This window comes from Malurus melanocephalus, unplaced genomic scaffold (assembly GCF_030028575.1).
Source record: "Malurus melanocephalus ecotype Western Australia unplaced genomic scaffold, MMel_1.1 scaffold_440, whole genome shotgun sequence".
Classification (NCBI taxonomy): Eukaryota; Metazoa; Chordata; class Aves; order Passeriformes; family Maluridae; genus Malurus; species Malurus melanocephalus.
In genome coordinates, this window is record NW_026623672.1 from 544,372 (window position 1) to 571,179 (window position 26,808).

At 55.4% G+C, this 26,808-nt stretch overlaps 4 protein-coding genes and 1 long non-coding RNA gene across 12 annotated transcripts in view; 2 read left to right on the forward strand and 3 right to left on the reverse strand.

Annotated features, from left to right (window-relative positions):
• SPEN (spen family transcriptional repressor) overlaps window positions 1–3,250 on the forward strand; it is a 66,605-nt gene extending 63,355 nt beyond the window's left edge. For 3 of the 5 annotated variants that reach the window (XM_057380248.1, XM_057380250.1, XM_057380249.1), the window contains 2 exons: window positions 1,100–1,258; window positions 1,958–3,250. In XM_057380248.1, coding sequence (XP_057236231.1) covers window positions 1,100–1,258; window positions 1,958–2,089 — 291 coding nt within the window. In that variant the 3' untranslated portion in view covers window positions 2,090–3,250. The remainder of the gene's footprint in view (window positions 1–1,099; window positions 1,259–1,957) is intronic. The other 2 variants (XM_057380247.1, XM_057380251.1) reach the window with 2 other exon arrangements.
• A 2,500-nt stretch (window positions 3,251–5,750) lies between these two features.
• ZBTB17 (zinc finger and BTB domain containing 17) lies at window positions 5,751–17,043 on the reverse strand. 3 transcript variants are annotated; one of them, XM_057380198.1, is made up of 17 exons: window positions 16,922–17,043; window positions 15,555–15,653; window positions 14,999–15,110; window positions 11,791–11,997; window positions 11,449–11,637; window positions 11,018–11,179; window positions 10,823–10,939; window positions 10,197–10,435; window positions 9,970–10,112; window positions 9,202–9,502; window positions 8,779–8,866; window positions 8,218–8,334; window positions 8,021–8,141; window positions 7,729–7,859; window positions 7,435–7,650; window positions 6,406–6,495; window positions 5,751–6,134 (listed from the first exon to the last, which is right to left on the reverse strand). In XM_057380198.1, exons 2-17 carry the CDS (start codon window positions 15,558–15,560, stop codon window positions 5,854–5,856), a joined length of 2,520 nt encoding a protein of 839 aa, XP_057236181.1. In that variant the 5' UTR covers window positions 15,561–15,653; window positions 16,922–17,043; the 3' UTR covers window positions 5,751–5,853. The 3 variants fall into 3 exon arrangements, with proteins under 3 accessions (XP_057236181.1, XP_057236182.1, XP_057236183.1); XM_057380199.1 differs by lacking the exon at window positions 10,823–10,939; XM_057380200.1 differs by lacking the exons at window positions 15,555–15,653; window positions 16,922–17,043 and having other exon boundaries at window positions 14,974–15,022.
• Window positions 17,044–18,929: 1,886 nt separating this feature from the next.
• Window positions 18,930–20,102, reverse strand: HSPB7 (heat shock protein family B (small) member 7). The gene is made up of 3 exons (XM_057380211.1): window positions 19,881–20,102; window positions 19,658–19,791; window positions 18,930–19,436 (listed from the first exon to the last, which is right to left on the reverse strand). The coding sequence occupies exons 1-3, from the start codon at window positions 19,933–19,935 to the stop codon at window positions 19,251–19,253; spliced, it is 375 nt and encodes a 124-aa protein (XP_057236194.1). The 5' UTR covers window positions 19,936–20,102; the 3' UTR covers window positions 18,930–19,250.
• On the forward strand, window positions 20,048–25,186 carry CLCNKA (chloride voltage-gated channel Ka). 2 transcript variants are annotated; one of them, XM_057380209.1, is made up of 19 exons: window positions 20,048–20,628; window positions 20,710–20,838; window positions 20,942–21,070; window positions 21,182–21,321; window positions 21,406–21,483; window positions 21,575–21,653; window positions 21,725–21,850; window positions 21,959–22,043; window positions 22,124–22,225; window positions 22,460–22,544; window positions 22,628–22,789; window positions 22,877–22,946; window positions 23,193–23,303; window positions 23,466–23,679; window positions 23,762–23,895; window positions 24,485–24,576; window positions 24,654–24,737; window positions 24,847–24,933; window positions 25,079–25,186. In XM_057380209.1, exons 1-19 carry the CDS (start codon window positions 20,508–20,510, stop codon window positions 25,115–25,117), a joined length of 2,067 nt encoding a protein of 688 aa, XP_057236192.1. In that variant the 5' UTR covers window positions 20,048–20,507; the 3' UTR covers window positions 25,118–25,186. The 2 variants fall into 2 exon arrangements, with proteins under 2 accessions (XP_057236192.1, XP_057236193.1); XM_057380210.1 differs by lacking the exon at window positions 22,124–22,225.
• On the reverse strand, window positions 22,713–26,656 carry LOC130581846 (uncharacterized). Its single transcript, XR_008966270.1, has 3 exons — window positions 26,456–26,656; window positions 23,759–23,877; window positions 22,713–22,777 (listed from the first exon to the last, which is right to left on the reverse strand). It is a non-coding gene; the product is annotated as an uncharacterized LOC130581846 (long non-coding RNA).
• Between the last annotated feature and the right edge of the window lie 152 nt (window positions 26,657–26,808).

A 26,808-nucleotide genomic window follows, 5' to 3' on the forward strand; every position in this document is an offset into this window, starting at 1 on the left:
GGCTGGGCACGGGCAGGGGGGATCCCTGTGCTCAGAGCTAGACTGGGCAGGGGGCATGTGGGGATCCCTGTGCACAGATCTGAGCTGGGAATGGGGCAGGGCGCATGTGGGGATCCCTGTGCTCAGAGCTGGGCACGGGCAGGGGGATCCCTGTGCTCAGATGTGAGCTGGGGATGGGGCAGGGGTCGTGTAGGATCCCTGTGCTCAGAGCTGGGCTGGGCACGGGGCAGGAGGTGTGTGGGGGATCCTGGTGCTTGGAGCCGGGCTGGGCAGGGGGCGTGTGGGGATGGTGGATCCCCGTGCTCAGTGCAGGGCTGGTCTCAACAGCTGCGTCTTCCAGGAATTTCGGCTCACTGTTGTCTCCACCCAGAGGGTGCTGGGGCACTGCCCAGGCTCCCCAGGGAATTGGCACARCCCCAGGGCTGCCGCAGCTGCAGGAGTGTTTGGGCACCGCTCTGAGGCACAGGGTGGGATTATTGGGATCTTGTGTGTGGCCAGGAGTTGGACTTGGTTCCTGTAGGTTCCCTCCAGTTCAGGAGATCGTATGACTCTTGGAATTCTGGTGTTAGCACCGTGATTCCTTCAGCCCCCAGAGTGTAACATGGATTGCAGGTTCTGAGCAGTAGCTCTTGCATTGCATTTATGGATAAGGGAATGAGAGCTGGGAAGCCTTTGAAGTCACCCTCAGCCCTGGGACAAATTGCCACTGGCACCTGTGTGTCTGAGTGAGGTGGGAAGTGGTGTTCRGGTGGCCATGGAAATCCAWTTTCAGTCMTTTCYACCCTCTGGTCTGGCCRTGCTCTCASCAAGTGTCAGAATYRCAGAATCCCTGGCTGGTTTGGGTTRGAGGGACCTTAAAGCTCATCCCATTCCATCCCTGCCATGGACAGAGATACCTTCCACCACCTGAGGGTKCTCCAAACCCTGTCCAGCCTGGCCTGGGACACRCCCAGGGATCCAGGGGCAGCCACAGCTTCCCAAGTWAGCAAATTTTAACATCAAGGAGTTCAAAGCAAGTGTTTTCTCCCAGAGAATGATGTATGGCTGGGAAACACCCATTCATGCAGCATTTCCCTGAGTCTGTGTCCTTCCCTTGCAGGTGGAGAGCGATTACTGCCTGCTGCTGGCCCTGCCCTGTGGCCGTGACCAGGAGGACGTGGTCAGTCAGACGGAGTCGCTCAAGGCCGCCTTCATCAGTTACCTGCAGGCCAAGCAGGCTGCAGGCATCATTAACGTCCCCAACCCTGGCTCCAACCAGGTACAGGCATGGCAGGGAGCCCCCAGGGAACCCAGACAGCTCCACAATGGCATGGACAGCTCACAGTTCTGCCGGAGCTCTGGGTTTTACTGCTCAAACACCCCCCCACGTTCCCATCACCCATTGAATACATGGCTGGGATCCATGAAGCCGTTGATGGAATCACTGTAATCATCGATGGAATTGATACAAGAGACCCCAAAGCCAAAAAATCCCAAATGTGTGTGTGGTGCGTTCTCAGTTCAGCATTTTGGGCTGAAAACCCAAATCTGTTCCCCAGCTCTTCAGCGCTGAAGTCCTTGTTTTTTCCCCAAACCCTGATTTTTCCAGGACAGCTGGTGCTTTCTTGTGAAATGCATTTGGTGCCGTGCAGTATTTATTTCAGGTGTGCAGCTGCACTGAATCAAATTTAACYTGTAATTTAATTCTGGCTGTAAAGAGCTCAGAATGAGTGGCCAGCGCTMGGAGCAACCACTAAAATRATAATTAATGGGAATTTTTCTGCCTTTCCCAGCAAAATCAGSCAGCTCTTTACAGCTGTGCTGTAGRAAACTCCCTGCCTGGGAAACCACATCATGTTGTCTTTTTTATACAAGATTTAGGATCCTTTAAACACCCAAAACATCACTGAAATGTCCCATTTTGAARCATTTTTAGGTGTGGGCTGTCTCTAATCTGTGTTTTTTTCCCTCCCTGCAGCCTGCCTACGTTCTGCAGATCTTCCCACCCTGCGAGTTTTCGGAAAGCCACCTGTCCCGCCTGGCCCCGGACCTCCTCGCGAGCATCTCCAACATCTCTCCTCACCTGATGATTGTCATCGCATCGGTATGAGCTGTTTACCAGTTACTGACTTTTCGATTATTTCAATTTTTTATTTTTTAATTTTTGCAAGGCCCTGCAGCAAAAAAACCACAAACAAACAACAACAAAAAAAGCCCACAAAAACCACACGGAAAATTAATTTTAAAATAAATCAAAAGAAGGAGAGAAGGTTATGAAACACGACAAATGCTGCCAGAAACCAGCCTCCTGTCCGACTGGCCTCGATCAAACCCTAGATGTTTACATGTTGCTTTAGGTTATGGACAACTGATGCACTCAGCAGGTGGACTGGGCTTGGGTTCCCGTGCCTCCTTTTTGGGGAAAAAAAAACCACACACACAAAAAAAGAAAAAAAAAAAAAAAAGAGAAAAGGATGGCTTATTTTTTTTAACAAAAAAAAAAGGAAAAAAATAAATAAGAACCTGAACTGCCTTTGCACTAAATTAGTGACTCGGACTTTGCACAGTTGGAGACGCTGTGACGTTCTGGATGTCTTGACACACATTGACCGCGTGCCGTGGACGTTCCGCAGGGACTCTGCTGAGATTTGTGGGTCAAGGAGCATTTCACAGTCATTTTTTTATTTTATTGGTTGTTTCGTTGGGATTTTTGGGGTTTTTTTTCTTCTTTTGGGGTTGGTGTCTTTTTTTGGGGGGGGGGGTATTTTTTCTGGATGTGAACCTTCCTCTTCCTCCACCTGCCCCTGCTGCAGCCGTCTTCTTTTCATCTGGGATGTACAGTTTACACTGAAAAACAAGAAAATACAAAACAAAAAACAAAAGGGAGAGCTTTTTTCCTTCCTGGTGGGATATGCAGAACTCAGTGGGTGTGTGTATATATAAATATATATATAATATATATAAATATATATAATACTGACTTTAAAAAAAAATCAAATCCCCACAACATACATTTTTTTTTAATCTGTGCCAAAAATGTGTTTTCAGAGAAAAAAAATCTTATTTTCATACTCAGACTTTGTATTGTCACTCATTTGTAAGTGCGCTTCATTTAAACATCCCCTCGTCTCATCAGCTGTGGAAGTGTTATACACTTGTACAAAGACTCTGCCCCAGCCCCCCTCGCCTCCCCTAACACTTAATTAATTTATGGAACTTGGTTTTGTTTTTGTTTTTTTTTTTTTTTTTTTTTTTTTGTTTTTTTTTTTTTTTTTAGCGCAGTTTTGTTTTGTGTGTCCATTGGATTACGAACTTTATTAAAAAATACAAAACACGTCGGTGCCCCGACCTCGTCCCTCGGCACTGGGGAGTGGGGGGATGGGGAAAGGGAGGTTTGGGGGCTCCCTGGGAGGGGTCACCCACCTCTCCTGTGAAAACAACCCCAAAAAAATGGTCATTCCATCACTAAACCAAATTTCTCTAGATTCTYCCTCTTGTGTTGTAAATGCTGTGAAAACTGAAATTGCAGGGTTTGCCCCCACTTTTGATCTCACCACGCACCAGCTCCTTAACAAAAATTCTCCCTGGATTACTGATCTTCATCTTTTAAAAAAGAAAAGCCAGACTGGATGTATTTCACTGCTTTTCCACTCAAATCCCTGCCAGATGCAAGTGGGAAGCCTAATCCAGCCTAGTGTGTGTGAGTTGAAGCAGATGTGGTAAGAAAGGAGCTTTAGGGCAGAATTTGGGGCGTGGCCCCCAAAAGCAGGGRAGACCCTCACCCCACAGCCCCGGATTGAGGGTGGGAGGAGGAACAGAACTGAGCCTGTTTTGGGGTAAAAACAGGACAAAAAGGTGCTGCTGGTGCTCCAGGATAAAGATGGGTGTTGGGAGCCTGGCCAGGAACACCCCAGAGTAGCCCCTAAGTCCCACTACAGGGGTCAGGCTGGGCCTTGCCCAGRGAGGTGGAATTGAGGCAATGAACGGAGCCACAGACACAGATGGGTGTTCAGACAGATGGACACATGGGTKATCAGGGCAGGGGGGAGAGTCCGACCCTGCTGGTTTCTGAGTGGGGTCTTTGGGGCTAAAAAGGGCATTTCTGGGGGGTTGTGCAAGGCCTGTGGGGACTGGGGGCCACTGTCCACATGTCCAGCCGAGTGTGAACTGTCTGTGTGTCCAGGTGTCCGTGCCGTGTCCATCCACCCAGATGGGCTGGGACCTGTCTGTCCTGGGCCCTTCCCCCACCCAAAGCACTGAGAATGGACAGATGGATGGACACATGGACAGCCATACAGACACAGGTGGCACATCCAAGCAGCCACAGCCAGCGGCACGTCTGGCGGAACACACGGATGGCTGGATGAATGGACACATGGATGGGTTCACAGATGGACACACAGACAGTTCTGTGTCCAGTGGGAAAGATGGATGGGTGCAAGTCCAGCTGGACACAGGGATGAGGCACATCTAGATGGATGGACATCCAACTGGACAAACATGTATTCCAGCTGGACAGCCAGCTGAGCTTGTGCCTTGCTGGACATTCCCCTCCTCCACCCATGCAATAAATGCCCCAAAAATGCACTTTTTGCTCCCAAGACCCCTCTCCAAAATCAGCGATTTTACACCCCCACCCCTCCCCCCTCACACTCCCGCTCCACCGTGTCCATCTGTCCAGGCCCATCCCTGTGTCCATCTCCCACCCCAGGCTCTAGGAATGGAGGAAAGGTCCGGCCTGAGCCCAACTCCAAATCAATGGTCAGTGGGAATGGGGTGGGGCAGGGTGGGGGTGTGAGCAGGGAGGGGTGGGGGTGTGAAATCGCTGGCTTTTGAGAGGGACCTTGGGGATAAAAAGTGCGTTTTTGGGGCATTTATGCCCATGGGTGGAGGAGGGGAGTGTCCTGCTGGATGGGTGTCTGTCCATGTGTTCATTGCACAAACCTTGTCCMTGTGTCCAGCTGGATGTGCGCCTGTCCAACTGTCCATGCCAAGGTTCGTCTGGCTGTGAATGTGACCAACCATGTGTCCATCCACAGAACTGCCCGTGTGTCCAACTGGACATGTCCTGTCCATGTGTCTGCATGTCCAACCATCCCTGTGTCTGTCCATCCATCCGTCCGTCCCTTTCCAGCTGAACATCCCCCATCCACAGCCCTGTCCTGTGTCCAGCTGGACAGCACAGCCTGTCCTGGATCTTCCAACCCCCTRGACTGTGGAACAGGGATGAGGACAGATGGACACATRGATGGTTGTACAGGCGAGCCCATGGATGTCCAGGTGTCCAGCTGGATGTCGAAATGTGTCCAAGCACCCAAGGAAGTGTCTGTGTGCCTGTCTGTCCTGGCCAGACACTCCCCTGTCTAAGTATCCCCCTTCCCTCCCTGCCCTGGGAAGCTGGGGGGGCTCTGAGTCGACAGAGCAGGACTGAGTGTCCAGCTGGACACACAAAAGCATATTGAATGTACAATGTCTGCTACCATGCAGCAGCACCTTTTATCTGTTCGTTTTTTTTTACCCCAAAACAGGGGCGTCTCCCCTCCTCCAACCCCTCCCTCGGGGCAGGGGGCAGAGTGGGTGAGGGTCTTCCTGGGCTTTACCCCAGAAATCCCCATCTGCTGCCCTGGGTGGGGTTGAAAACCTTGAACTACCTTTTTATTACCTTTATCATCTCATTTACCGCCATTTTTAACACATCACACTCACATTAGTGAATATCTCAGTCCCCTCCTCCCCCCACAGCATCCCCCAGCCTCCCCGAGCACCAACCCTTACAAAATATTGCAATTTATTATTCCATCTCTTTCCTTCCAGAAATACACTTTTTACACCGTTTCCGAGCTGTTTTTTAAATAAAGGCTGGGCGGGGCGGGGTCACTCGGGTGCCGGGGGCGGTCCCTCGGCGGGGCCGGGCGGGGCGGTGGCCGGGGGCGGCTCGGGGGCGCTGTCGCGGGGCCGGAAGAGGAGCTCCCCGGCGGGGATGACCTGCTCGGCCGGCCAGCTCCCGCCGCCGTAGGGCTGGTAGAAGTCCGGCTCCGCCTGGAACATGACGAGCGCYTGGGCCGTGTGGATGCGCACATGCTGCGCCAGGCTGCTGGCGTCCAGGAACTTCTCCCCGCAGGAATCGCAGGCGTACAGGATCTGCGTGTTGGGGTCTGCGGGGAGACACAGAGGCACACACACAACACTGGGGGAGGCGCTACCGGCATTCCTGGAGGTGCTGGGGTGGTGGGATGAGAGGAGCTGGCACTCCCGGAGGTGCTAGGGTGATGATGATGATGATGGATTGGGATGAGATAAACCAGCCCGATATTCCCAGTGGCACTAAAGCGGTGGGATGGGAGGARCCGACCCGGTGTTCCCGGTGGCACTGGGGTGATGGGATGGGAGGAGCCAGCCCGGTATTCCCGGTATTSCCAGTCTCACCTGCCTCCTGCACCTGTTTCACCGCTTTGGTGATCTCGGCTTTAAGTGCTTCGGTCTCGTCCGCGGTCACCGCGGCYGCCACGGGCACCACTGCGGGGACAAACGGGGACAGAGACATTGCGGGGGCCCGGCTGGGCAGGAAGGCCCCCTGGCCACAGATCCTGCCTGGTGTTGGGGATGGGAGCAGCTCCAGGAGGATTTCCTGCCTCAGGTGCTGCAGGCTTGGATAAACCTCCAACACCTCTGGGGGCTCCGGGACCTCCAAGCTGCACCCCATGGCTGAGCCTGATTGCCCCCACAAATGAATCTCCCTTTTGGGGTGACTCYTGGGCCTCTCAAACTGTACCTCATGGATAAACTTTCCTTTCAGAACAGCCCCAAGGCACCCAAGCTGCTCCCTAGGGATACATTTCCCCTCTGGAAGTGCTCCTGGGACCACTAGGCTGCCCCCCATGGAAAAATCTCATTTTTGGGGTGTCTCTTGGAACCCCAAGCTGCTCCTTGGGGATCCACGCCCCTTTTATGACAGTTCTGGGATGCCCAAGCTGCATCCCATGGGTAAGTTTCCCTTTTYGGGTGGCTCCTGGGAACTCTAAGCTGCACCCACATAAATTAACCTCACYTTTGGGACAGTTCCAGGCCCCTCCAGCTGTCCCCCACAGGTAAGTTTTCTTTTTGGGCTCATGGAACATCGAAGCTGTTCCCCAGGGATGGGGGATGGCATCAGGGCCTCMAAACTTCCCCCCAAGGATAAATCTCCCTTTCAGGACACCTCCAAGCCTCCCAAGCTGCATTCCCGTGGGTAAATCTCCCTTTTGGGATGACACCTGAGACCCTGAAGCTGCACCACCATAAAAGAATCTCTGTCTGGGGACAGCTCAGGAACCGGCCAGTTGCCCCCTGTGGATAAATTTCCATCTCCAGGACCTCCCAGCTGCACCCCACCATTACATTTCCTTTCTGTTTGGCTCCCAAACTGCTCCCCATGGATGAATTCCCTTTGGGAACACCCCTGGATCCCCAGCTCACCTGTGAGCTGCGTGACAGCGGTGGCAGCCAGCGCCTCGGTGGCCAATGTCACCATGTCATCGGATGCCACCGTGACGATGTTGACCTCGTCACCCTCCTCGGGCTCCAGGATCTTGATGCCAGCCTTGCCCTGGTGCACAGTCTTCACATGGGAGCGCAGGTTGTCCACACGGTTGAAGCCCCGCCCGCACTTGTCACACAGGAACGGCTTCTCCCCTGGGGAGGGGACAGGGGGTTGGGGATGGGTAAGGGGACTGTGCGTGGGGGCAGGGGAGGCTTTGGGGAGGTACCCACCCGTGTGGATGATGATGTGCTTGGACAGGTCGCCCACATTGACAAAGGCTTTGTTGCAGACAGTGCATTTGTGGGGCCGGATGTTGTCGTGGTGGCGGATGTGGTTGGCCAGCTGGCTTGACTGGACGAACCTTTGGGAGTGAYATTGCGGTCACCATGATCAGTGGTGACGCCCTGGCACCTCCATCCACCCTCCACGGAATGGTGCCCTGCTGCRGAGGGTGAGTGGACGTGCCCGCTGATCTCCAGCACCAGCCAAGTGCCCCTCCTGGTTTTCCAAGGGAATCCTCACCTCTTCCCGCAGCGCTCGCACACGTAGGGCTTCTCCCCGGTGTGCTGGCGCACATGGGCGATCAGGGAACTCGCCTGAGTGAAGGCTTTGCCGCAGATCAAGCACTGGCACGGCTTCTCTCCTGGGGAAATGGAGAAGGTGGGAGGGGAGCACCAGGGGAAGGAAACGCCCGGGGGAGGCAGGGAGTGGATCCGTACCAGTGTGGATGCGGACGTGGCGCTGCAGCGCACCGGGGTCGGCGAACTGGCGTTGGCAGTGCACGCACACGTACGGCTTCTCGCCGCTGTGGATCCGCAGGTGCCGCTTCAGGTTACCTGGGAGCAGGGCAGGCTCAGATCAGGGACATYGGATCCTCCCTCCCCCTTTGCCTCCTTCCCAGCACCCCAGAAGCTCCCTCAGGAAAGCCTGTCACTATTCAGGGGGCAGGGACTGCACAGGGATCCAAGGGAAGTCGGCTGCACCATGCCTGGGATAAGGCAGTAACAGGGAAGGGGGAACAGCCAGCACAAGCACCCAGGGTTTGACCCAGGATCAAAAGACTCCATCAGGATCATCCCAACCCTCTGGCTCTCAAAATTTGGATGAGAAGTTCCTTCCCAGGGTATGGGTCCATGGGAAAACCAGGAATTCATGCAGCACTACATGGCACTGTAAACCTGGGATGAGATCCTTCCTCTGGCTCTGATCCGGTCCCAGAGCACTCCCTGTCCCCCCCGGACCATCCAACCCTATCACCCAGCCTCCCTCCCCTGTGCTACCTGATGTGGTGAACTGCTTCCCACATTCCCGGCACTTCAGGGGCCCGTCTGCGATGTGGATCTTCAGGTGAGCCTTCAAATTCCCCACCTGGGGACGGAGGATGGGATGGAGAGAGCCCCAAACCACCCCATCTCCCTTCACAGCAACCCGAATCCTGGTGGATCACTTTTGGGGTGGCTTCTGAAACCCCCAAGCTGCACACCACGGATAAACCACCTTTTCCAAGCTCCAAGATGCCTGAACTGCATCCCATGGACTATCCACCCTTTCAGGACTCCTCTGGGACCCCTCCAGCTYCACCTCATGGATATACCACCATCCCAGGACAGCTCTGGGACCCCCAAACTGCATCCCATGGACAAACCTCCCTTCCAGGACTGCTCTGGCCCAGCTCCTGCTCTCTTCCCTGCTYCCCAAAGCACCTGGTTGAATTTCTTGTCGCAGTGGGGACACTTGTGCTCCTTGTCGGTGTCGTGGGTCTCTAGGTGGCGCATCTTGGAGGTGGGGTCAGAGAAGGAGCGCCCGCAGTAGTCGCACTGGTAGGGCTTCTCGCCGCTGTGCACCAGCTGGTGCCGCTTTAGGTTGCCCGAGGTGGTGAAGAGCTTCCCGCAGTCCTCACAGCGGTACCGCGCCTCGCCCGTGTGCCGCTTCTTGTGCAGGTTCAGGAGGCTGATGAGCCGGTAGCTCTTCCCGCACTCCTCGCAGCCGTATGGCTTCAGCGGGCTGGGACCAAGTGGGAAGGTCACAACCAGCGCCGGGGTCTCACCGCCCCAGTCTGAGCATCACCCCCCAGCCAGACCCACAGGAACCATGGAATGCATTGGATTGGGTTGGGAGGGACCTTCAAGCTCATCTTGTTCCACCAGACCACACCTCCCACCAGACCATGCCCCATCCAACCCTGAGCACTTCCAGGAATGTTAAATCCATGAAACCACACCAAAAGGAAGGGCAGTTTGGACAAGGCTCTCAGGCACATGGTSGGATTCTGATGGTGTCCCTGCCAGGCCAGGAGCTGGACTCAATGATCCTTATGTGACAAACTCAGGATTATTCCATGACTCTGTGACAGGGGCAAAAAGACAAATCTCCTCCCGGGTACCCCAACACACTGGTGGATTTCCAAAGGATYAGACCATTCCCAGCAAACCCCACATTTTCCAGGATCTTTCCCTGGCTCCACCCCATACCTGTGCGTCTTCTCGTGGGCCTTGCAGGCGGCTGGGTCRGAGAAGGCCTTGTTGCACTCCCTGCAGGAGAAGGGCTTCTCTCCGGTGTGGATACGGATGTGCCGCTTGAAGTTCCCGGTGTGGGTGAACTCCTTCCCGCAGTCCTAGGGATGGAGGGACGGGCACTGTCACCCCTGCTCATCCCTGAGGCACCCAGAGATGCCACCCAAGAGCCCGTGTGGCCTCACCTCACACTTGTGTGTGACAGAGCCATAGGCCTTGGACTCAGTGCGGTCACTGTAGGTGCCAGAGCGCAGCAGGCGTGGCTCCCCTGAGTTCTCCTGCCCGGAATCCGTGCTTCCCGACTCATTATCCTCGGTGTTTTCCCCGTTTTCCAGCTGGGCAGGCTCCTCCTCAGGGATTTTACCCCCGTCTTCCTCCTCCACTATCATCTCCTCCTCTTCCTCCTTYCTTTCCAGCTTCATCTCTGCAGGAAGGTAGAAAATGGGGATGCTGAAGTTTGGGAGCAGCAGCAGAAGCACAAAATCCACCTGTGTTTCCTAACTTAAGGAGACTGGGATTAGGCCTCACCTACCCCCAGGGAAATCACAAAACATTAGAGATGGAAGGGATGTGAAAGCTCATCCATCATCACCTTTGCCTGGAATCACTTTGAATTTGCAGGTGATTAGTCCTAAATTCTAAAAGCCTGTGCAGGCAGAGGAGAATTTCCCAGCTCTCCTTGTTATGCTCCATGAGCACTGCTCCCAGGGAACCTACACCTTGGCAAAACTCACACTCACACAATTAATTCCACAGCAAATGAGAGATGGAGCTCTGCCCAGCTTTGTCCCAGCCCTGCTCACCAACACACCTCCTGTCCTGGCAGTGTCCGTGGCTGCGGGGCTGCCGCTGCCCACCGCACTCTCTGACGACTGCGGGAGCCCAGGAATTTCAGCTTTGGGATCCTCCTGGATGGCAGCGGCTGTGCCTGTGAACATTGGAGTGGCAGGGCAGGGTGTGCTAGGGGTGACAGCAGGATCCAGGGTGTCACCCCTTGGTGGCTCACCTTCCTGGCCAGCTGGCTGCTCTGCCAGCGCCTTGGGCTGTGCTGCAGCCTCTGGCTTCTCCTCCTTCCCCTCAGCATCGGGAGCAGCTGCTTCGCCTTTGTCAGGCTCYCCCAGAGCTTCTGCCACCGACGTCTTGTCATCGGCTGTCATCTTGTCGGCCCCTGTAAGGGAAGAGGCAAAGTCATCCAGCTGTGGCTGCCAGGAGGATTCCCAAATCCCACAAAATTCACGGAAGTTTCTGGTACTGCCCAACTGCAACTGCTGGTACTGCCCAAGGGCATCAAAGCCTGTTCAGGTGCACCAGATGTACCCAGGACATAGGTTTGGAAGGTGGCCAAGGAGTGTAAGTGGATTAATTTTGGCCTCGATCAGGCCTACGTGGGTAAATCTTGACTTTCCCTGGGTGAAGCGAAGCCAGGAGGGTACATACCATTCTCAGGGGGCTGCTGGCTCATCCCAGAGGAATTTTCTGGGGGCACAGAGAGGGATTTGAGGGCATTGCAAGCGCTGACAATCTCCTGCATCTGCAGGAAGCCTGCCACGGCCAGCACGTCCTCCACGTTGTCAGGGCTCAGGCTCAGCTTGGCCGTGTACATGAACTCCAGAACCTGGCCCAGGCCTGCAAGGGAGGTGACACAACCATTAGAAATGAGCTCTCACTCTTCCATTTTGAAACACTCAAAATAACAACCTGAAGAGCCTCCCTCRAAGCCTGGGCATGGAATTGTGTTAAGAAGCTGGGAGGGATCCTGGATGAAAATTCCAGGCCTACCTGCGGCGTTGCTGATGTCCAGGTGCACCACGTCCTTCTGGTCCACRAAGAGCATGCGGAAGTAGTCGCTGCAGGCAGCCAGCACAGCTTTGTGGGCCTTGAAGTCGATGCCATCCACCACGAAGGTGCAGTCACAGAGCAGCCCCAGCTGCCKCTGCTGGTTCAGCTGCTCCAGCACTTGTTGGCTGTGCTGTGGGAAATCCATGGCTGTGGAGAGGGAAAAAGCCCCGGGTGAGGCGGGAGGTGAAGCCCCCATGSTGTGTCCAAAGGGGTCACAGATCACACAGCATCACCTGACTGCCCTGGTGGTTAAAAAAATGGCCCAAAAAGGTGAATTTCAGCTCCTCCCCCACTAAATCCAACCCCAACCCTTGCCTAGAACAGCCCCAACTTCAACACAGGGCTGGGAATTGATGGAACAGCCATGATGGTTTTTAGTCACCCTAACAGCATTTAGAACATTTATTGATCTTCAGCTGGTCCAAGCAGTGAGCAGGAGCCTTGTCACCTCTACAGACACAAGWGCCATTGTTTCTCTGTTATCACTGCTCCTGCCAAAGCCAAAGCATGGAAGCATTCATCTAAACCTTCCAGTTCCTGCTCATTCCAGCTACTCATGTCATGATACTGACTGRTTTTTATATTTTACTGTGTGTTTGGAGAGAATTCTCCATGCTCAGAGCACGGCTTTGCCTGAGAAATGCTGCAAATTGCTGGAAACATGGCAAACTCCAGTTTTCCAGCAGGTCCTTGTCAACAAAGTGGATTTTCTCCTGATCTGTATCCATGGGGTGCAGAGTGAATGAAGGGTTTTCATCTTTGTCTTCCAACAATGATTCCTGTGCTGAAGGGATTGTTTCAAGGGATTGCCAAAGGGGGAGGAAAAAGGAAACAGGAACTATCCAGTCATTGTTCAAGCAGGAAATCCCTAAAGCTCTGGATGCTGAAGCAGGAAGGTTACGGCTGGATTCCATGCTCAGTATCTCTGAAAGTTTCCAGCCCATGGAAGTTGTTTTTCCACTTCACCAGCTCTCAAATCAGGAGTTTCCAGCCAGGAAAAAGTGAATGGTTTGGATCCACAAASCCAGGCGATTCCAGCTCCTGTCCCTTCCTGTGATCAGTGGTCAGAGGGAGCCTCCTCCTGTCAGCTGTGGGTGCCAGCAACAGTCAGGAAGGATCTTCCTCCCAAGGATTCATTCAGCTTCCAAAGTCATTCCCAGTGTGGATGAGAGGCCAGGACCCCTCTCAAACCATCGGATCACGCACACAGAGAGGAAGTTCCACTCCATTTTGACTTGGCAATGAACCCCCTGYCCTGGCTTTCCCCCAGGTCTCCAAACCACAGGTCCTTGTTAACCAAACTCCTCCAGCCTGTCCCAAAATACGTAAGAGCAGGTGCTGGGCAACAGCACAATTTCAACAACMCAYTGCAGCTGAAAGAGTAGATGCAATCRTGCTGTATCCAGCAAAATTGAAAAYTGCTTTAAAGGAGAGGAATGCAAATGTTTTTAAGACAGAAAATCTTCATTCATCTGCAGAATGAAGCATAAAATTAGCAYAGCCTCATAATTTTTATTCCTCTTTATAAAGCAGTAATAACTGTGAGATAATTTGCTGTTAYTTATATATTTTAGTATCTTTCTAGTGATAYATTTTAAAAACTGCATTGCATTGTGAATATACAAGRAGTAGAATTTGTTAACAATTAAAATGTTAGAATTTWAAAAATCTTTCCAGACAAGRTTTCCAAAACCTGAAAGTGTCTCTGAACCAYCTGGGTTTTCAGCAACCCCTGGACCTTCCCACCAATAATCAGTGGTTAAGCCTTTGACCTCTGGTCCTGCACCCCTCATGACCTTTCTGGAGTCATGGAATGGTTTGTGCTATGAGGTACCTTAAAGATCATCYAATTCCAGCCCTAATGTCRTGGGCAGGAATGCCTTCCACTRGMCCAGATTGCTTCAAGCCCCATCCAACCTGGCCCTGAACATTTCCAGGGAAGGGACATCCACGACTTCTTTGGACAACTTGTTTCAGTAAAGAATTTCTTCCTAATATCTGATCTAAATGCACATTGATGGAGAGTTACAGTGTTCCTACCAYTAGAAGGCCTAAGTTAATGCCAGTGTTGTGCTACTGTAACACCAGTGAAACCAACTATATTTTTGTGCATAAACCTCAYAAAGCATCTCCTGGAGTTAAACACTGTTGTTRCAATATGARTTGAACAAGATGATTCAGGCACAGGTGAGATCCTTTCACTTAGATTTTCCTAGGTGGGAGACTGGATGAATTTATGAAAGAAATGTATTTTCTAGCTGYATGTTCCTTGGGCTTATTAGCTTAGGCCTTCCTGTGAGTTCCATGAGCCTTTCAGCATTTATATTTGGATCATCTGATCCATTTGTTGCTGTAGCTCATGCAATTCCTTCTATTTCTCTGGTGGTTGGGGAAGGGACTCTAGTACTCATATTTATATTATTTTCTGTCTTTAAAAGTGCATCATCCTTTGTTAAGCTTTTTTACTTTATTGACCAGAAGAGCATTAACCAACTTTCTCCCTTGTGAAGTAATCCTCATTAGGAGATCCTCTGGGAAAGTTTTGACTACTGATCTGTCATGCAGACATCTAACCCTGTTTATAGATACATTTGGCTTCACTTTCCTGTGTTTAGAGAAATGTAATTTTAGATGTCTGAGCCAGGAAAAACAGTATTTGGATCAAAATACTTGTCAAAATACCCCTGCATGGTATGGCCCTGTTGGCAGGGCTCTGGAAAAAAGGGGGAGCATTTTCCCAGCAGGATAAACAAGGCTGTGTTCCATGCTCAGAGAGCTCTGCACAGCAGCACCTGAGGCATCATGACAGCTTGATGCACTAAAAGGCTATTTTTGGGAATTTGTGGGAGGCACTTCGCATCTGAACGATGATTTTCAACATTCCTGGATTGGGACTTGTCTCAGCTTTGCTCCCCAGTTTGAGAAAGAAGTAAAAATCCAGGAAACTCAATTTCTCCCCAAAAACTTCCTGTTTTCTGTAGYTTCCTCCATAACACCATGTTCCGGCTCCCTCAGAAGCGCAGCAGGGAGAGGCTTGGATGAGCTCTGTGCACCCCAATGTCACCTTCAGATCCTAAAACCCCTGACTCCAAGGTTTAAAAATCCCAAACACCTGGACCTGACCTCCAGGACTGGTGCCTGAGCTCACCCCTGTGCTGTGAGGAGCGGTGATATCCAGYGGATCGAGGGCCAAAGGGTTGTGTCTGTCCTCCAGAGATTTCCCCTTTCCAGGTCTTCAGGTCAGTCTCTACACAGCCATCCTGGGGAAAACRGGACAAAAATCTCCATTTTAATCCTCTGATCTTGGGYGTCAAAGGCACCAAGGTGCAAAATSACTGATGGAGGACTGGGMACCCCCTGATTTCCCCTTGGGGKAGACGATTCCCTTCCYGACCTCTCCCTGACATGGCTGTTGAGTCTCTCATTATCCAACTAATCATAGAAAAGTTCATTATGAACCCACCCACACCCACCACACAGATAAAAACAGCAGCTGCAGTCCAAGGGAGCTTCCCACGCGAGCTCCGTTAAGCGCTCTCGCTAATTAACGACATTGCCTCTCCCCTTCCCTGCCACATGAACATCTACCGATAAAAAAAAAAACCCCAAACCTCACTAAATTGGAAAAGAACAGTGACTTAAACATTGCCTTTCAAGGCTGTCACCACTCAGCCATCCAAGCTGGGAAGATGAAAGGGACCCACCGTCATCGCCCTCCTGGTGCGTCAGCTCAGGGAACAAAGCGGCCCCAACCCTCGCTGCCTCTGCCCAGAAGGGTCTGTCTTCATTTCCAGGAACAGATCCTGCAATGTTTCCCATGAAAAAAGAAGAGTTTAGAGCTGATCTGAGTGGAGCAGCTCCATAAAATAATCTCGATCATGGAATAGGGAAAGGCTGTGGAGATTGTGGCTGGAAGCGGAAGGTGAGAAGGGAAATAACCACAAACAGGAAAAAACGTGGTGAAAAGGAAATAAAATGAGAAAAACATAARGAGAGGGACATGCTGGACATCCCACAGGAACAGACATCCTGAAGACCCCTTGGTTATTTGGATTTCAGGCATAGGGATGCACTGGTACTGCTCTGGACACCGAAGCATCACCTGAGCTTGAGACCTGCCCAAAACCCCTCCCTGTGTCTGGAGCRCCCAGGGATGACAGACCCTTATCTCCTCGGGGAAAAACTCCTTTTGGAACGTTGGCTGAGGGCTGGAATCCCCAAAGAAGCCTCTGATACAGAAACAAAACTGGAAACACAGCTGGTCCAGGAAATGTGTCACTCCTGCCCACCCACAGAGGACATAGACAGCCAGGAGGGGCTGTCACCTCGGCAAAAACGCCAGAATAAGGGAGAATCCCTGTTTTCCTTGCTGTTTTTTCCATTCTTGACGTGCRGGGATGTGTCTGGCACTGGCTCAGGGCTGTGACTCCCACTCYCCAGCCTTTGGAGGTTCCTTCAGTGGCCTGAGGGGACGGTGATGCCCCACGCCCCGAGAGACACTGGGGTTTGGTCATGGCCTCAGCCCGAGTCYCCTCACGGCTGAGGTGTCACACAGCGGGCACAGACACCCTGGAGAAGGGGGTGCAGCCAGGAGACCCCACTGCCCTCACCACAGCCAGGAGCCCCTCGCTTCCCTCACGACAAAGCCTCGTTTCTCTCACGACAACAACAACGAGCTCCCTGCTCCCTTAATGACATCCAAAAGCCCCCCCATTCCCCTCACGAATGTCCCCCACGACAGCCACCAACCCCTCATGACGACCAGGAATCTCCGCTCCCCTCACAGCAGCCACCAACCTCTGACAATAGCTGGCAACCCCCCGTTCCTATTGCGATAACCCCCCGTTCCCCTCACGACAGCCGGCAGTCCCTCGTTTCCCAGGGCCCGCCAGCAGAACCCTTCCCGCAGCCTCCCCTGGAAGAACCGGGCGCATCGGGGTGACCCCCACACCGGCTCTGTTACCCCACAGGCAGCGAGCCGGGCCGCAGGCCCCTCCCCTCCCAGCCCCCGTGTSTCACTCAGCCCTCTCCCCAGCCCCTCCAGCGCCCTCCCGGGCCCCCCATACCCTACCTGCCATGCCGGGCCCGGCGGGGCCTCACCCGCAGCCCGCGGCCCTCACCGTGACACCGAGCAGACAAAGGGCGCCGCCATCTTGGCGCCGGGCGGAAGCGGCGTCGCCCCAGCCCGCCCAGCGTCACTRCGTCACTGCGTCATTGCGTCATTGCGCGTGCGCGCCAGGCTCGGCCGCGTTCCCGCCCCTGCCCGCCTCAGAGGCGCCGCCATGGAGAGGGGGGACGGTGCTGAGGGACCGGGGAGGGCCATGAGGGGCCGAGAGAAACCATGAGGGGCCGTAAGAGAGCAGGAGGAGCTGTGAGGGTGGAAGATCCGGGTGTCGCCGCCACTGCCGTGTTTATCGCTAACCATGTCCGCAGTCGCACCATCACCCTGTTTAAACACCCCGGGGATGGTGACCCCCAGTGTCTGACCACCCTCCGTGAAGGAACTTTTCTTCTATCTTAACATAAACCTCCCCTCTATCTTAACATAAACCTCTCCTGGCACAATTTGATGCTGTTCCTCTTTTCCGGTTCCCTTGGCTGCACCCTACTGTCAGGGAGAAGGTTCCTCGTTGGAAATAACTTTCCTAACTAAGTTTTTATTAGTTGTTTTAATTAATTGTAAGCAGCACCCACTTCCAGCCAACACCAGTTAAGTTTCTCCATAGACTCTTGTTACTCAGATCATTAAAACACCAAAACTTTTAAGTTGTTAAAACCAACCCTGACAAGTTTCAATAAAGCCAAAGGGATCTGMAAATTGGACATGTGGACATTGGACATCTGAAAATTGGAACTTAAATTTATGACCCTTCAAGGACGTTGGAGTAACCAGAAAATGCAGACGAGATTAAGGAAAGCTGGGGATTCCCTGTCTGAGAAAAAGATGATAAAAGGACTAAAGAAATCAATGACTAATAGAGAACAGAATGTTAAATGTTAGAGATAATTACGTGACTTAGAACCAATGAGCATTAATTTCTTTATTCACTAAAAATGTATAAATAAGCAARAAAGTTTTGTATCGAGCTACAAGGGTGCCCTCATCCAAATCATTGATAAAGAGTTTAAATATATAAAAAAAAACCCTGTTTTTCCCCCAGCTTTCCTGCCACAAACGAGTSACTGTGGGGTGCGTTTGGCAGGCACTGGGTTGAACCAGACCTTCGCCCTCCCCATATTTCCGCTGTCCAAAAGCTATTTAGGCAGAAACAATGCTTTTCCCCCATTTTTCTTCCTSCTTTCTCTGCATCTCCCTGGGCGAGGGCCACTAGATGGCAACCCGTGACCGGCGCTGGGTGCCGGGGTGGCATTTGGGGACGGAGCGGCCGCKTCCCATCGCCGGGGACCGCACCGCCGCTCCCCTCTCCCCAGCTCCCCGAGCCTTTATTGCCCTTAACAAGGTCTTTCATCGCTTTTAGCCCCTTTTCTTGCAGCGGGGAGTGCCCTGAGTGGCTGCCGTGCCTGGGCCGCTGCCAGGGGTGTTAATGAGAGTCACGAGTGGCTCGGGGATGGATGGACGGCATCGGGTTGCCCCAGCAGCAGCAGCAGCAACACGAGCCGGGAGCTGTGTGTAGCTATAAACAGGCGCTGCCCCCAAACCGGCGCCGAGCTGTTGTGGGTACACACAGGAGATGGTGCCCGGCCCTTCCTTGCGGGAGGTTTTGGGCTCCCGCCCGAAAAAAAAGCCCTTGGGTTCGACAGCCACGCTTGGGACCGGCGCCCCGGGGTATCCCGAGGGTGGTGGGTGAGGGTGGGCGAGGGGAGGAGGGTTTGGTGCCCTTCCAGGTGAGTCGGCAGCCGAACAGCTGAGAGAATGGCTCAGAAATAGAGCTTCGGGGAATAAATGAGTCACCCCGGGCTGGAAATAAACAGGGCAGCGGGCGCCCGAGCGGCTCCCRGTGCGGCTTTTTGTCGGGATGGCGGAATACGCCTCACCGAGACAACCCTCGGGTCTCAACCCACGCCCCTTTTTGAGGGTAAAGCATCAAGGAAACATCAAAAAATGCAGAAGGCGGCAGTGAGGCGTTCTCAACGATTTATCACAAGCTCTATATACAAAGACAAGCTCTGGCGGAGGGTTGGGAAAGGGAACCTGGCTCCCGGCAGGACTCTTGGCACGCTGGATCTTCCCCCTCAACACGCACCAGCTAAAAATTGCTGGAGCTGGGAGTCCCCTCCGGAGTTTCTCCGGTCGGTGACGGGATGCATTCAGCACAGGTCTGACCCCACGGTGGAGGGAGCGTTCCCATTCCCTACCCCACATCCCAYCTCCTTCCCAAATCACCCAAATAATTAGCGAGGAAGGGGAGAGGGGGAGAAAGGAGCGCCTCCCCGACCCCTCAGATCTTGATCTCAGTCCTGAAGGTTTGCTGGACGTGCTCCGAGTGCGTGGCCGGCCGGCGCTGAGCCCGGATRGTCAACATCCCATTGTCCCCCAGAGAGGACGACACGGACGTGGGGTCCACATCTTCGGGCAGCTGGCACTTGTGGGTGAAGGTGTTCATGACAGTGCCATCCGTGGCCAGCTGGGGAGAAAAAATGGGCGAAAAGGGGAGATTTTGGGATGCAAGAAGGATGGGCACTCATTATTCCCTCTGATCACCATTAATGTTGAATTAAATCCYGCTGGGCTTGTGGCCACAGCTGTTCGGGATATGGGTGGGAACTGGGTGGTCCATGCATCCCCCGGTGAGGAATTTGGGGTCCCCCGCTTTGGGGGTGAGCGGGAAAGAGAGGAAGCACTCACTTTCTCAGCGTGCACCTCGATCTGGTTGTTGGAGGTGGTGACGATGATGTCCTCGGGCGCGAAGTCGCTGACGTCCACCGTGAACTGATAGGTGTTCCCCAGGGTCTTCACCACGCCTGTGTTACCGGGGCGAGCTGTCGGGCAGGGTTTGAGGGGGTCACAGCCACAGCTTGCTGAGGATCCCCCCCAGACACCTCCGGGTTCCCCCCTCCCCCCRACTCACCTGGGAACCCCAAGGTCTCCCCGTGGGGCCGAACAAAGCTCCCGAAAAGCTCCATGGTGCCGGCGGGCGAGGACTTCACCTTCACCCACCGCTTGCCCCCACCTGCGACCCCCAACTCCCGCCGGGGGRAAGAGCGGAATTCCCTTCCTCGTTCTCCTCCCGGCGAAGGCGACGCCGGATCGGTTATTTCGGGATATTTCGACTTGACGAGCTTTTTAAAGCCTCGTTAAGGCTTCCGGCCGCCTGCCAGACCTCTCGTAAAACCAGCTAAATTTAGGTCTTGCGCCGGAGACGGTGGAAATTTTTCCCCTCTCCGACCCCCCCAACTCAACGCCATGGAATGCAATGCATATTATTAAGGAATAATCATGATAATTAATTAAAATACGTATTAAATCCTCCCCGCCGCGGGATGTACGTCGGGATTGGGAGCTCGGGGGTGGCGGCAGAGGGGGGGAGGGGGGGGAAACCCGGCTTGCTCCGGCCCGAGCGGGTCCGTCGGATTCGTCAAGGTCGTTTTTAATGAGTTCGTTTGCAAACTCAGTCTGGCAGCAGAGGCCGAGGCGGGAGGACGGGTGAGGGGGTGCTTAAAAAAAAGGGGGTGCAGACCCCAAAAAAGTCCCCGGGATGGAGCGCCCCGTGCCCGGGGGGCTGCGGGAGAAGGAAGAGGAGCARGAGGAGGAGAAGAGGGTGCTGGTGTCGGAGAACAGCTGGAGACCCTGCCCCAACGCCCGGAGAAGGGTCCGAGGTGAGGCTCCCACCCAAAAAGGGGGATTCTGAGGTGCAGGGGGTTTTGGGGGGGTCAGCACCCTGTTTCCCCCCCTCGCAGGGTGCTTGGAGTGGGTGAAGCGGCAGCTTTTCTGCGTCGGGGAGGATTGGTACTTCCTCTTCATCCTGGGGGTGCTCATGGCCACCATCAGCTTCGTGATGGACATCATCGTCGGCAGGCTCTATGCGGGTAAACGAAGGGCACCTTGGGGAGCTTCACAGGTGTTTGGGGGTTCACTGAGGATATGGGAGGCTTTGGGGGTGCATCTCCMCTCCCATCACCTCTCCTGCAGCCCACAGCTGGCTGTACCGAGAGATTGGGGACATTGGGGTGCTCAAGTACCTCTCGTGGACCCTGTACCCCACGGCACTGGCCGCCTTCTCCACYGGCTTCTCCCAGAGCATCACACCACACTCTGGAGGTGAGCCAGCTGCACCCCGACCTCCCCRGCTTCCCAGAACTCCCCTTGGTAATGGGAGACCCCTAAAATTTGGATTCTGCCCCCTTCTCCCCACCCCCCACCCTGTTGCAGGCTCCGGCATCCCGGAGCTGAAGACCATCCTGATGGGTGTGGTGCTGGAGGACTACCTGGCCATCCAGAACTTCGGAGCCAARGTGGTGGGGCTGACCTGCACCCTGGTGTGTGGCAGCACCCTTTTCCTTGGGAAAGTGGTGAGGGATCCCYTTCTGACCCCCAAGATCTTTCAGTTGGTGCCGAGGCGGGGGGGTGGCTCAGCTCTGTGTCCCCCCCCACAGGGCCCCTATGTCCATCTCTCTGCCATGGCTGCGGCATATCTGGGGAAGATGAGGACCACGGTCACAAGGGAGTATGAGGTAGGGGTGCCACTCTCCAAAAAATTTATGGAGGGATCTTATTTCACCCCCCCAAAAAGCTGGCCTTGCACCTAAACCCCCCACCCTACAGAACAAGTTCAAGCAGCACGAGATGCTGGTGGCAGCACAAGCCGTCGGGGTGGCCACTGTCTTCGGGGCACCCATCAGTGGTAAGGACCCCCACCAATCCCACCCTGGGCACCCCCAAACCTCACCCTAACCCCTTTCCCTGTTTTCACAGGGGTGCTTTTCAGCATCGAGGTGATGTCTCCCCACTTTGCTGTGCGGGATTACTGGCGCGGCTTTTTCGCTGCCACCTGTGGCGCCTTCATGTTTCGGATCCTGGCTGTGTTTAACAGCGAGCAAGGCAAGGCAGGGGGGATGGGATGTGCTCTCTTCCCCTTTACCCTTCCCTGTGGTATTTTTGGGGTGCTCACCCCCAAACCCACACCATCATTCCTCTCCTCCCTCTCAGAAACCATTGCTGCTGTTTTTAAGAGTGACCTCAAGATTGATTTTCCCTTCGACCTCCTGGAGACCTTCTTTTTTGTCATTTTGGGGTATGGAGGRTCTGGTTTTGGGGTGCTRCCTGTGCCCTGCCTRTGCCCTGCCTGTACCCCTACCTGTCCTTTCCTCACAGGATCATCTGCGGGGTTGTGGCCTGTGCTTATCTCTTCTGCCAGCGCTGGATGATGGTGGCCGTCAAGAAGAACTGGCTGACAGCCAAGCTCTTGGCCACCGAGTCCGTACTAGGCGTCTGTCCACCCATCTGTGTGCACCCTGTGTCCATGTGTCCCTGTGTTCCCCCTGTGCACCCTGCCCACCCACCCTGAGTGTCCCTAGGTCCCCTGGTCACCCATCCCACCCACCCTGGGTGTCCCAATGTCCCTCCCATTCACCCTGCCCATCCCTGGCTCTCTCCTGTCTGCCCATCTGTCCGTCCCCATGCCTTCAGCCCCACATGTCCCCCCTGCAGCAAACCCGTGTACACGGTGCTGGTGGTGCTGCTCCTCGCCTCTGTCACCTTCCCGCCTGGGCTGGGGCAGTTCATGGCCTCCAGGGTGAGTGGGGACAYGTGGGACTCCCTGGGGACCCCAAAACCTTCCAGCAGGGGCTCAGGGTGCCCATTTGTCCGTCTGTCCAGCTCACCATGAAGGAATATCTCACCTCCCTCTTTGACAACCGCACGTGGGGCTCGCTGGCCACCAATGCTTCAGGTGTGGCCAAGCCTGGGGGGCACTGGCAGGAGTGGGACCATCCCTCCGCCACCATCTATGGCACCTTGATCTTCTTCCTGTTCATGAAGGTAACCATGGAACMCCCCAATCTCTGGGTAGCCCCCCAACATGGTGTCCCCATGGGGTGATCCCCCCTGTGTCCGCTGCTCCCCCAGTTCTGGATGCTGATCCTGGCCACCACCCTGCCCCTGCCAGCCGGGTACTTCATGCCCATCTTCATCTACGGTGAGTGAGGGGCTGGGCCTGGGGGGACACGGGGAGGCACAGCCAGACCGAGGGGGGGCACAGGGGGGCAGCCAGGCGGGGTGCAGCCAGCCCTGGGGAGGGGTGCAGGGGGTTCATTCAGCCCTTGTGGTGGGGGTTCAGGGGGTGTATCCTGCTCTGGGGGGGCTGTAGGAGGGGGGTCACCTCTATCTCCACCATTTCTTGGGGGCCTCCTGGGATCTCCTCACCTTCCCCCCCCAATTTCAGGAGCGGCCATCGGGCGCCTGCAGGGGGAGGTGGTGGCCCTGCTCTTCCCGCAGGGCCTGCACTCGGAAGGACCCCTACGGCCCATCATTCCCGCTGGCTACGCCCTGGCCGGTGAGTTCGGGGGTGGCAGGGACACACCCACGGGCAGGGGGACACCCACGGGCAGGGGGACACACCCACGGGCAGGGGGACACACCCACGGGCAGGGGGACACACCCACGGGCAGGGGGACACCCACCCCCATCCCCTGACCCCCCTGCTCCCCGTGGCCAGGCGCAGCGGCGTTCGCGGGTTCGGTGACCCACGCGGTGTCCACGGCCCTGCTGGTGTGTGAGGCCACCGGGCACCTGGGCCAYGTCCTGCCCATCGTGCTGACCGTGCTGGTGGCCAACGCCATCAGCCAGAAGCACCAACCGTCCTTCTACGATGCCGGCATCATCGTAAAGAAGCTGCCCTACCTGCCCCCCATCCGCAGCCGGCACATCGCGTAAGAGCCTGCCCTGAAGGTTCACATGTTGGGAGGATTCTCCAGGAAATGATGGAAATCCRGGGGGTTTTGTGCTCACCAGCTCCTACCGAGTGACAGTGGAGGAGTTCATGGAGCGCCGGCTGGTGGCCTTGGCCAAGGGGGATGGGTTCCAGGAGGTGCTGRTGGCCTTGGACGCCTCTGCTGACACCGAGTACCCTGTGGTGGAGAGCACAGGTGGGGTATGGGGCTTGGAGGGTCATTGTCCCCATGAGGGATGGTCAGCCAGTGAGACCCTGAACCTGTGGTGACCCTTCTGTCTCCTCCTACCGTCCCCACGGTGTCCCCATAGCACTCACTTGATATTCCCATGCTCTCTCCATACCCTGCCCATGCTGTCCCTATGGGGTGTTCCTGTGGTGTCCTCACACTGCTCCTAGGGGTGTCCTTTGATATTCCCATGGTGTCCTGTCCCCATTGGTGTCCAAATGTTGGCCCCTTTATATTCCCATGTTGTCCTCATGGTGTCCCCACCCTGTTCCCTCAATATTCTCATACCCTCCCCCTGGTGTCCCTGCACTGTATCAGTGCTGTCCCCATCCTGTTTGGTGTCCCCGTGCTGTTCCCTTGATATTCCCATTCTGTCTCCACCGTCTCCCTATGGGGTGTCCCCTTGATATTCCCATACTGTCCTCATACCAGCAGCCTGCTGTCCCTATGGGATGTCCCCTTGGTGTCCCATTACCTCCTCCTGTTATTCCCATACTGTCCCCTTGGTGTCCYCCTGGTATTTCCATACTGTTCCCATGGTGTCCCCACGCTCCAGGGTCCCCCACGCTGGTGGGCACAGTCAGCAGATCCCAGCTGGTCACCTTCCTCCAGAGCCAAGAGCATCCCCAGGCCCCCCAAGGGGAAAAGGTAAACGGGGTGGGGGGCACCCCACCGCAGCCAAAAAGCTGCTGTTCCACCCCAAAATTAATGTCACTTTCCCACAGCCGGCCACCGTGGGGACACTCAAGGACGACTGTGYCATCGAGCCCATCATGCTCCAGTTCTCCCCGTGGACCTCCCTGCACCAGGTTTGGGGGGAGGACACATGTTGTGGGAGCCCCCCCAGTTCTGTGTCACGCTGAGGGGACACGGCAAGGGTGGCTTTGTCCCCACGTGTCCCTGTTGTCCCTTTCCCAGGCCTATCACCTGTTCCAGCTGCTGAAGCTGCAGCGAGTCTTTGTCACCCGATCGGGGGAGCTGGTGGGAGCTGTGAGCAGGGCGGAGGTGAGGGGGATAAAGGGGGAAAGGGGAGAAAGGGGGAAAGGAGAAGGGAAAGGAAGAGAAAGGGGGGAAAAGGGAGGGAAAGGGGGGAAAAAGGGGAAGGGAAAGGTGGGTAAGGCCCCATCCCACCTCTTCTCCTTCCTTCCAGCTTCGGAGAGCAATCGAGGAACTTGCCAACCCCAAGTGATGACGTTTTGGGACCACAGAGGACCCCTCGCCAGGGATGACCCCCGTGGAAAGGGGGGAAATCCTGACCCCCCCCCCAGGCGGTGTGGGGGGCCTGGTTCTCCAGCAGAGCGTGTCATGCATTAAAAATACACCAAGCCATCAATGCTTCCTCCTCCTCCTTCACCCCCGCCCCTCCCAAACCCAACTGCAACGGTTCAACCCCCCCCGTATCACCCCAAAACTGCCCCAGGACATGCACTGAAGTGCCCCAGTCTCTGCAACACTCCTCTATGGCCCCCTCCTGTAATTATCAACACACAATTATCTTTATTTTAATTACCCTTAATTCCTGCAATTAATAAGGGTGACGGGTGTTCAGTGGCTCCGAAATCCGGGGGAAGCAGGGTCTGAGCCCCCCCAGCCCTTTGGTGACCCCCAGACTGGGGCRCAGCGGGTCGGGGCGGCGCAGCAGGCGCTACCGTAGCTGTAATTATGCCTGGGGGGTTAATTAGGCGCGGCGGAGCAGGTTGGGCAGGGCGGGCATGCCCGGGCCCGGCGCAGGACGGGTGAAGCGGGGTCAGCGCCAGGGAGACACCCCAAAAGTGGGGCAGGAGCTGGGATGGGCTCCGGGACGGGTGCTGGGAGGGGGCTGGGCTGCGGCACCCAGGGGAGGGGCGAGGGGAGCGAGGGGTCCTCGGCCCCGGATCCCTTTGGGGGGATGGTCAGTGGAGCAGCACCCACGGGTGACAACCCCAGCCCTATGCAACACCCCAAAAGCCCCGCTGTGCCTCAGTTTCCCCATCGCTTCCCCACGCCGTCGGTTCCTTGTCCAGCCCTGCCACAGGCAAAGAGGGGATCGGGAGCCGCCAGGAGCCCCCCGGCCAGGACTGTCCCCGCAGCCCGAGCTGTCCCCCCGGCCAGGACTGTCCCCGCAGCCCGAGCTGTCCCCCCGGCCAGGACTGTCCCCGCAGCCCGAGCTGTCCCCCCAGCCAGGACTGTCCCCGCAGCCAGGACTGTCCCCTCGGCCAGAGCTGTCCCCCCGGCCAGGACTGTCCCCGCAGTCCGAGCTGTCCCCCCGGCCAGGACTGTCCCCCTGGCCCGGGCTGTCCCCGCAGCCAGGACTGTCCCCCCGGCCAGGACTGTCCCCCCGGCCAGGGCTGTTCCCTCCCGCGGCCGCCGCCGGATCTTCAGCCGGACCGAGCCCGACGAACCCGTGACACCCCCAGAACGCGGTGAAATTCCCCTGACCGGAGGCTTTTGCAGCCAGACGTYGGTCCCCGCTCACCCCTCGCCCATCCTTTTTTATGGTTTGGARCAGAAAAAAATGTCAAACCCCTTTTTTCCGGCGTTTTTCTACCCCGTCATTTGCAGGCTCCGGGCAGCCGGCGCGGCCGGGCTTTGGCTTCGGGGGAGTGGCGGGGAATGAAAAGCCCAAATTCCTCGTGGGTTTTGCTGAGGGAAAGAGGCCCCGGATGGGAAACGCTCCTGGAGCCGTGTGAAACCCCTTAAAATCACTGATAACCCCCTAAAAAACTTCAGACCCCCTTAAAAAACCCTCTTTAACCCTTTTAAAACCCCTCTTTAACCCATTTTAAACCCTGTTAAAACCCCTAAACCCCCCTTTTAAACCACCCTTAACTCCCCAAAAACAGTCCCTAAATAAAACCCCTTAAAAAACATTAAGTCCCCCTAAAAAAACTTTAAACCCCT